Source organism: Bubalus bubalis, chromosome 20 (assembly GCF_019923935.1).
Source record: "Bubalus bubalis isolate 160015118507 breed Murrah chromosome 20, NDDB_SH_1, whole genome shotgun sequence".
Taxonomy (NCBI): Eukaryota; Metazoa; Chordata; class Mammalia; order Artiodactyla; family Bovidae; genus Bubalus; species Bubalus bubalis.
In genome coordinates this window covers 69,078,761-69,088,753 of record NC_059176.1, presented here as the reverse complement: position 1 = coordinate 69,088,753, position 9,993 = coordinate 69,078,761, and the positions used below count along the sequence as shown (strand labels likewise).

Sequence of the window (9,993 nt, the reverse complement as noted above, 5' to 3'; positions counted from 1 at the left end):
AACGCTGATGGTCCCCATCCCTGAGAAGATAGCGATACCTTCAGGAACGTCCTTTTGCGCACTCCAGCGGGTCAGGTGCTCATGAATATCTTCTTCCAAAACTCTTTGGTCCCCACCTCCCACACCAGATCCTGCACCCAAGGACTGACTGCCGGTTATTTAGTACATCAGCCAGTTTCCAACTGACTTCCCTTGTATGTTAGACCCCTGTGTTATCCCCCGTCTTCCCCCTGACCCACTGCGACCTGCATGATCTCAGTTCAATGAAGCCTGGTATTTCCTTTTCCCTGTTATATTTTGCAGGGAGCATCTTTCAATGCCCATGTCAATGTGTTGATTAAACTCATGGTTCCCTGAGGTACTGGACACCCGCCACCCACCAGAACTGACCAAGACCCCTTTGTTCTCCCCATGGCTAACAAACCTGGTACTTTGATCTACAGGCAGATAGATGGTCGTGGCTTTCCACATAACCTTAAGAAAATTTTCTGCTTCAAATTACAACCTTGTCTTGGTACTGACATGTCCCACTTAGTTGATCGACTTTAGCCTCAGACACTCACCTACAAAATGGGAATAATGCCTACTTTGAAAGACTATTGTGATGAATCAGAAGGATTAAAAACCTCCTCTTGATTCACCTTCATTGATGTGTGAAGCTTTACTCTTGCTTTCATCTTACATTCCAACTCCCACTGCAATTACTGCATAATTACAACATATGTAGCACTGTTTTGAAAAACAGTTCTGTCACCGTGGTATCTACTATTACTGGAAATTGTCTTGATGTTCAGCTGTATTTGGAGAGGATGGTAAAACTTGGCTCCCAGTACCTGGAATAAAAATTAGAATAAAGACAAACACTTCCATATTATGCTGAAATTATATTTATATATAGATATAGATATTTCCTTTTCTGCAGACAGCTTTTACTGATGAGTCATTTTAACATTCAAAGAATAGCCTATTTTGATGCTACATAATCTGTACCAGAATGAGATGGATAGCTTCTCAATTCATTTCACAAAGCCAGCACAACTCTGATACCAAAACATAACAATTATAACACAAAACAGAGGATCACAGATCTCAGTTAAAAATACAGATGCCAAAATACCAAATAGAACGATAGCTAGTTGAAATCAACACCACATGAAAATGTACAAAGCTTTGGCAGATACAAAAGCAAATTGAAATCCAAACTTACACACACAGAACTTGAACAGAAATACCAGAAACAAAACGTCCCCCCCACCCCACCCTGTCAGTGGCCTTAGGCCGGGGACCCAAAGGAACCATGAGATATCTGCTAAACAACATTAATGGGGAGGGGGGCTGCTGGTGGGGTCGTCGGTTTTATCATCGGGGCCAGACTCATCCTCATCCAGATCTTCAGACTCACACTCTGCCAGTGCTTCATAGTACTGGTACGGCCAGCACCGTGGATCTTTCTTATACAGCCTGGCCAAAAACTTCAGGACAATCATCTTGCTGGTTTCAAGGAATGCTCGGGGGCCCCAGAGGAACTCATGCTCTTCTGGCTCAGTAAAGGGGATCCGCCTGTACTCCAGGTACTTCTCCCTTACAAACACTTCGGTGATGAGCTTCTTTGTATTTCCGAAGAGACCATGTGTCTCCCGGATATTCAGCCCTAATTTGCACAGAAAAGTAAAGATCAGGTCCTCCCTGACACAATTGCCTTTCATAAAGATAAGGCTCAGAACCACCATCAGGAGGCCTAACTTGGGCCTGTCCAAATAGGACGCACCTGTGTCACCCTTTCTACCCTTGTTGATGAGAATATAAGAGTGGTTTTGGGGATCAATTTCCTTCAACTGATAACCAAAAACACACTCCAGCTTGTGGCTAGCACGGCTGATGATTTCTAAGCACTCATCTTTATATTCACGGATGATGAATTTCACCATCTCTGAGCGCTTAATGGGCACCTTGGCTTGGTCCTTAACCAAGAGGAACTGCACCAGTGCATTTGCTCGCTCATCCAAGGGAGACAGTGGTTGAGTCTCCAGCTTGGGATCATATTGGGTGGCACCACATCCCTGAGCAAGAGTAGGGAGCTCAGAGATGATCAAGGACGGAGGGCTAACTGGGCTTTCCCAGAGACCCAGGGCCCTTGAGGTGCTCGGGCCCTCCCAGGCACTCAGGGCCCAAGAAGTGCTGGGCCCTTCCCAGCCACTCAGGATCTGGGAGGTACTCAGGCCCTCCCAGCCACTCAGGATTCGGGAAGTGCTTGGGCCCTCCCAGTCACACAGGAATTGGATGGGGGTTTGCACCTCCCAGTCGTTCAAGTCTAGACTTTCCCAGTGCCTGGGGGCCTGCCAGCGACACATGTTCAGCATCTTGCCACTGCTATCCCCCTCTTCTGTATTCAGATGCTTCTTCTTCCGGGTGGCCTTGCCCGAGCGACGTGGTGGCTCAGCCGAGGTCTTTGAGGCCTCTTGAGTGATGGCCATCACTTGTGGGGCAGCTGCAGTCGCCATCAGGATACTGGGTCCTGCCTTGGACGCCTTTGAGGAATTCACATTGGGCTGTGGAACCCATGGGATTGCAGGCAGGGCCTCAATGCAGGCAAACGGATCCTGCAGAGTAAATGGCAGTGACTTTGGGGCCTCTGAGGTGGCAGATGGGCCCTTGAAGGCATTAGAAGAGGCAGGCTGGAACTGGGAGGTAGATGGAAAGACCCTTGGGGTGGCATTAAAGGTCTCAGATGTGGTAGGCAAGTTTTTCCAGGGAGTCGGCAGGTGTGCTCCAGCAGTTGGGATTGCCCTGGGAGCACAGAAAGTGCCACCGAAGATCATCCGGTCCTTTAGAGGAGCCTTGCGTTCCTTTGAAGAGGTCCTACGATCTTTTGAAGAGGTCCTTCGGTCCATAGAAGAAGCCCTAGATTCTCCTGATGGAGTCATCAATGATTTAGCAGAGCCCATGGGAAAATTTGCCCCTGCTAAGGGGGCTCCAGGCTGGCCCTGCAGGGCTGCAGAGGGGCCCTGCCAGGAGGGCTGGAGTTGCATGGATGGCAGCTCTGCCTGCGAGCCCGAGAGCTGGGCCTGCTGGGTGGGTAGTTGGATTTGCAGGGCCTTTTGGGAGGCGGGGGCCCCCTGAAAGGGCTGCTCCAGCTGAACCAGTGGTGGGCCCTGCCTCTGGGCCTCCTGTGTGGGCAGGGACTGCCAGAATTGCCCCTGGGCCTTCGGAGCCTGCCAGGCCAGGCTGGCCTGGGCTTGCTGCACTTCCTGGAACTCCATGGACGTTGGCATCTCCTGTGGCACTGGAGGTTGGCCTTTTGGTGCCTGCCAGATGATGGGTGGGCAGTGCACAGCCTGAGGGGCCGACAGTGGGACCGGTAGAGGGGCCGGCATCACGGTTGGGGGTGCCTGCGGGACAGCAGGAGGTGCGGTCGGCATCTGCGGTGCTGGAGGGGCTGTTGGCACCTGCGGGGCCGCCCGAATTGGCGGGGCCGCCCTCAACTGCGGGGTAGGCAGTCGGGTTTGCGGGGCCTGCCGCAGTGGTGGTGGGGGTGGCAGGGCCTGCCAGAGAGGCGGTGGGGTAGCCAGGACCTGCGGGGCAGGGCGGATGGGTGGCGGTGCCTGGCGGATCAGTGGCGGTGCCTGGCGTATTGGGGGTGGGGCCTGGCGAATGGGCGGTGGGCCCGGGCGGATGGGCGGTGGGCCAGGGCGGATGGGTGGTGGCCCAGGGCGCACAGATAGAGGTGCCTGCCAAGCGATTGTCGGACCAGGCCAGGTGACCTGTGTGGTCGACCAGCCCAGGGGTGTGGCTGGCCAGCCTTGTGGTGGGGCCTGCCATCCTGGCGAGGTGGCCTGCCAGCCCGGGGGAGTGGCCAGCGGCGCCGGCGGGGCCTGTGGGCCCTGGGGAACCGGCGGAGGAGCCCTTATAACCTGTGACTGGATCTGCAGGATCAGAGGCTGAGCCTGTGGAGCCCAGGAAGCCATAGGCTGCGCAGGTGGGGCCGGCGCCGGTGGCTGAACTATCGGGGCTCCTGTCGCTGGAGGCTGGGTGATCGGAGGTCTTGAGCCTGCAGGATGGATCATCAGGACTCCAGGACCTGGAGGCTTGGCCATCGGGGCTCCTAGAGGAGGAGGCTGGGCCATCAGGGGTGCCGGAGGCGGAGGCTGGGCTATCGGAGCTCCCGGAGCAGGAGGCTGAACCATCAGGACTCCCGGAGTCAGAGGCTGGGGAATCAGGACTCCCGGAGCTGGAGGCTGCGCCATTGGGGTCCCCGGAGGGGGAGGATGGGCCATTGGGGTCGCCGGCGGAGGAGGAGGATGTGCCATCGGGGTCCCGGGAGGAGGAGGGTGCGTCATTGGAGTCCCCGGAGGAGGAGGGTGCACCATCGGGGTCCCGGGAGGAGGAGGATGGGCCATCGGGGTCCCAGGAGGAGGAGGATGTGCCATTGGGGTCCCCGGAGGAGGAGGATGTGCCATGGGGGCTCCGGGAGCCGAAGGATGCATCATCAGGACCCCAGGAGTCGGAGGCTGGGCCAGCGGGGCTCCCGGAGGTGGAGGATGGATCATCAAGACTCCGGGAGTCGGAGGCTTGCCCATCGGGCCCCCCAGAGGGGGAGCCTGGACCATCGGGCCCCCTAGGGACGGAGGCTGGGACATGGGTGCCACGGGGGCAGGCGGCTGGCCCTGCGGAGCCTCCCAAGCAGGCTGCGGTGCCTGCCAAGCGGCCAGTGAAGCCTGCAAATCAATCGGAGGTGGGTCCCAAGGGACTGGAGGGGCCCGCGAGGAGGCGGGCGGGGCCCGCATCAGAACCGTAGGGCGGCTATAAACCGCGGGCTTAGGGGCCTCCTCCGGGGGACTCGGATCTCCCAGATTCTTACTTAGCTGCGACATGTCCTTTTGCTCTGACAGCTGGTGAGCCTTTTCCTCCGACAGCTGCTGGGCCTTTTCCTCCAGAGAGAAGAGAATGCCTACGTGGCTGCTGAGAGGAGTCCTCCCTGCTGACTGGTGAATAGGAAGTGAGTGCCCTTAGCTCTGCAGCTTTCCGCAGTAAGGAGGAGGGGGGAAGGGGGCTCAATCCCGCCCCTTCCCCGCCCCCGACCACCACAAGTGGATAGTGCAGAGGGGCGTCTACCAGAAATCCTAGCCGACACAAGATCCCTCCTCACTCTGACCAGTCCCCAAATGCAGCCTGGTCAGATTCCCCATGGGTGAGTTTTCACAGGGGAGTGACAGGGACAGATTTATGTTTTAGAAATCCCTGTACTGCAGTATAGAGTTGGGAACAGACCACTGGGAACATGGAAGGTATCCAAGAGGGGGAAGATGGTGTGGTCTGAGCTCAGATACAGCAAAACGGGAGCCAGAGGGAAGAAAAGAAAATACACACACACACATACACAGGAGTATATATATATATATCTCAAGACTCACAGTAGACACCTATTATATTTTAATGTAAATGTGAAAGAGGAGGAGAAGTCCCGGGAAAGTGGATAAATTGCTAGGGTGGGTGATTCTTACAGGGACACACTGGAGGCTCCTAAGGAAGAGAAATTGATGATTATTGGGTGGGACATAGGCATTTACAGTCCTGTAGACATGCCAAAGAGGATAGCCTGCAGACACTTTCGTATAAAAGCTTGGGATTCAGAAGAAAACTGAATTGGGATCCAGATACTCTTCATGGAAATAGAGCTGCTGCAGGGATTGTGGTGCAGAAGAAGAGTGAGATTTAGAGTGAAATTACTGAGGTATGTCTTAGAGCTTGCAGACATTTTCAGACACAGGCAGAAAAAGGACATCCAAGAATAGAGAGATAAGGAAAGAGACACTGGAAGTTGAGATGTTCCAGACATCCATGAGAGAGAGCAATTTTAGTATGGAGGGGGGTTGGAATTCCTGTGGAGTAACTGGAATGAAAGAACAAGGTAGGTTTCCTGCTGCTTATTTTTCAGTTGCAGAGCAAGAAAGAAATTGTAACAATGACAACAACAACAAAAAATCACTAGAGAATAATCAAATAGGGGAATGAATAGACCCACAGTTCATATATAGGGAAAACAGATAAACAGCATAACACAGAACTGGGTGTGTGTGTGTGTGGAAATTTAGCTTAAAAATTAAACAAGCAATGTATTAACAGATAAAGTAGAAGGTATCAAATGTATTGAGTAACAGTATACTATTTCATGCGGAAAGGAAATGACAGCTCCTTTAGTATAGTTTCCTGGAAATATACAAAATATTAAATATCAAGGATGTTTAGTTTAGCATAGGCTATTTACAGCCTAGGGCAGGAGTCTGGAGTGATAAAAAAAAAAAAAAAGTGTGAAAGATACCACAAGGGGGCAGATGAGAATGATGAAGGCTAAATCCCACTCCGCCTGCAGTACTGTTAGCTGCTGCTGCTGCTAAGTCGCATCAGTCATGGCCAACTCTGCGTGACCCCATAGAAGGCAGCCCACCAGGCTCCTCCGTCCCTGGGATTCTCCAGGCAAGAATACTGTTAGCTAGTAGTCCTCAAATGTAGTAATTTATGAATCCCAATGAAAGCAGAAACACATGTCCAAATTTATTATTGTCTTAAATAATGAAATGATAACTTGAGAGTGAGGTTTCCGTAGTTTCTCTGGCAGTTGAAGGGATGAGAAATCAGAATTTTTATCCCCTAGGAGCATCTTCTTTTCATAAGCAGTAGTTCTTCCCTGGTGCCTGATGATGTGTCATGCTGCCATACTCACAGAAAGATGCTTCTGAAGAATGGACACACCATATCTCATGGTTTTGGGTCCCTCTCATGGGTTGATAATAGTACATAAAAGAGTTATCAGTTTTATGAGGTTAAGAAGTGCCTACTTCACTGGGGCCATCTGTCAACCTTCACCCTCATGTTTCCCTATTATCAACCCTGTCACATACCAGTTGGTGGCTGTGGATGGCTCTAGGAAAATCAGTTTATTTTTCAGCCAGTTACATTTCTACCCTCACTAAAGCACACTTCTTCTTCCTCTAATTCTGATATATAAATTCATCAGAGATTAAGTTCTCCCACTAACCATTTGTTTTTCAGGATTATGGTGGATTTAACCTTTGGTCCATTATGCTCTGGGTCATCCCACAGAGTAAATGATTGCCAGCAGAGCTCAATTGTTCTCACAGAGGCTAGGGCTTAATGAATAGCACTGCCACACAATGTCAACTCCCACCAAATCCTCTATGTCAAAATCCTTTACCCCTACTTTATACTTGGGACTGATATGGAAGCCTAAAAAATGATCAGGAATTATGTGGGGGATGTAGCTGCCATTATAAATGGAAAGTAGTTAAAATAGCACCTTTGCAACTCTTTGGTAATGTTACTGAACTATCTGAGAAAAATTAAGGTGTAAGTACCTAGTGATTCTGGTGGGTCAAGTAATGATGAGTGAATTGGATTTTTCTTCCCTGGAAAATAATATGCCTATTTTAGACAGTCACAGATCTCGGACCCAGGCCACTTGACAACCTAGCTACCCCAAAATTTCCTACTTCCAGTATCAGTCACACCTGAAGAATTAACTGAAATATTGACCCTTTTGAGGGCTGACTGTTTTCATAAAAGCATTCCCAATAATGTCCTCAGTCTAATGGATGTGAACTACAAGCCTTAAATAGGTCTCCAAAACCCCCCTCTTCTCCTTGTGGAATCTTCTAGCTTCCTGAAGTTCCCACCACCCTTTTGTGTATATGCTCTCCCATCTCCATACCTCTGACCCAAGTGTTGTCAAATTCCCATCCTTTCTTCTCATGAAACAGCTTAAAAATTGAAGGTACATTAGAAAGAAAAGACATATACACAAAACATTCATGGAATGTAGGTGTCTGTCTGCTTCCTAATCAGAAAGAACTTTCAGTATTTCTTAAGTATAAAACAGAAAGGTAACAAAATTAATGGAAAAGATTGGGGTAGGAGAAATGAGGAGATACAAATAGGAGTGGGAAATTACTGGCTAGACAAATAAAGTTTCTGTACATTTCTTTATTGTCTGGATCACAGCAAGCATAGTATCTCCTTGCATACTTGAGTCTTTTTTGTTCACTCTTGTATTCCCATCCCATTCTGAGTATTCAATAAGGAGCTAGTGGATGAAAGTGTAAGATTAGTACTAGAAGTGCCCATCTTTCATTCTGTGATACCTTTAGACTTGGTGTAAATATGGATGTCAGTAAAATAATGTTATGATTTTCATAGTCTAAAATTATTTATTAATGAAATGTCTTTTATTAAGGATTTAGTATGTACTTGACATGGTGCTGTGTTCAGAGAAAAATCTGACATCAGATCTTACAGATACAGAGGGATATGAATATGCTATTTTTAGTGCAATAAAGTAGTTTGCACTGTTTAAAACTCATATTGATTATAGTCGATGCAAATAACAGTACTCACTTCTGCTTGGAGTGTGGTGGTGGGGTTGTGATTCTGGCAGTAGCAATGAAAAAAAAAAAAAAAAGAAAGAAAGAAAAAAAATCCAAAGCTGTAGGAAATTCATACATGTTCTCCAGATAGATGGAGCACTAAAAGAAAAAAAGAACAGAGTATGTCAGAAATACAGGCATTTGAAAGAAGAATTGCAAGAGGTTCATAAAAATAGTGTAACTGCTGTTTATTGAATTGCTATTATTTTACCAAATACCATCCTACAAGGTTTCTACACATTGCATATTTCTCACAAAATCCACAATGTTTGGCCCCATTTTACACATCAAGAAATTGAGGCTTCAGATGATAATTAACTTGTGGAAGATCCAGCAATCTACAGCAAAATCTGGAACTGAAACCTGATCTCTTTTTTGCCAAAAGGGAGCATTTTTGGCCATTACACTGGCGCTGCCAAAACTTTTTTTTTTTTTTTAATTTGAAATATAATTCACATACCATCTTGTTGTTGTTTATTTGCTAAGTTGTGTCAAACTCTTTTGTGACCCCATGGACTGTCGCCCATCAAGCTCCTCTGTTCATGAGATTCCCCATACAAGAATACTGGAGTGGGTTTCCATTTGCTTCTCCAGGTGATCTTCCTGACCCAAAGGTCAAACCAATTTCTTCTGCATTAGCAAGTAGATTCTTTACCACTGAACCACCTGGGAAGCCCCAGCAAACAGTTAGATACATAGATACACAGCATTCTGTTAAATGAGCTTTGTTACCAAATAGCCATCTGTCAAAACAAGATGAAGGTCTTATCAAATAAAGCCCCAATCAATTCTTTCTCCTCCAAAGGCAACCACTATTTTTTCCAAATCATTTCCCATTATGGGTTATAAGCTATTCAATATATTTCCCTGAAATAAATAGTAAATTCTTCCTGCTCACTCATTTTATACAGAGTATTCTGTATCTGTTAACCCTGTACTCCTGATTATCCCCTCCCAATGACTCCTTCCCTTTTGGGAGCCAGAAGGTTGCTTTTTATATCTGTGAGTTTGTTTCTGTTTTGTATATAGAATCATTTGTATTATATTTTGAGATTTCACATAAAAGTTATATCATATCTTTCTTTGTCTGACTTACTTTACTTCACTTTAATTTACTTGGTATAATAATCTCTAAGCCACCCATGTTGCTGCAAATTTGGTTCATTTTTATGGTGGAGTAATATTCCACTGTGTTCAACACCTTCTTTATTTATCTGTTGATGAACACATGGTTTGTTTCTATGTCCTAGCTATTGTATATAGTGCTGCTATAACGATTGGGGTTGGGCTTCCCTGGTGGTTCCATTGTAAAGAATCCAACTGCCAAGCAGGAGATGAGGTTCATTCTCTGAGTCAGGAATATCCCCTGGAGAAGGAAATGACAACCTAATCCAGTATTCTTGCCCGGGAAATCCCATGAGCAGAGGAGCCTGGTGGGCTATAGTCCTCAGGATTGCAAAAGAGTTTGACATGATTTAGAAATTGAACAACAACAAAACTTGGAAATACATGTATCTTTTAAAATTAGAGTTTTCTCCAGATATATGCCCAGGCG

At 47.8% G+C, this 9,993-nt stretch overlaps 1 protein-coding gene across 1 annotated transcript; it reads right to left on the bottom strand.

Moving 5' to 3' along the window:
* Positions 1–871: 871 nt before the first annotated feature.
* MAGEL2 (MAGE family member L2) lies at positions 872–4,983 on the bottom strand. The gene has a single exon (XM_006068841.3). It carries the CDS (start codon positions 4,869–4,871, stop codon positions 1,320–1,322), a length of 3,552 nt encoding a protein of 1,183 aa, XP_006068903.1. The 5' UTR covers positions 4,872–4,983; the 3' UTR covers positions 872–1,319.
* Positions 4,984–9,993: the final 5,010 nt, after the last annotated feature.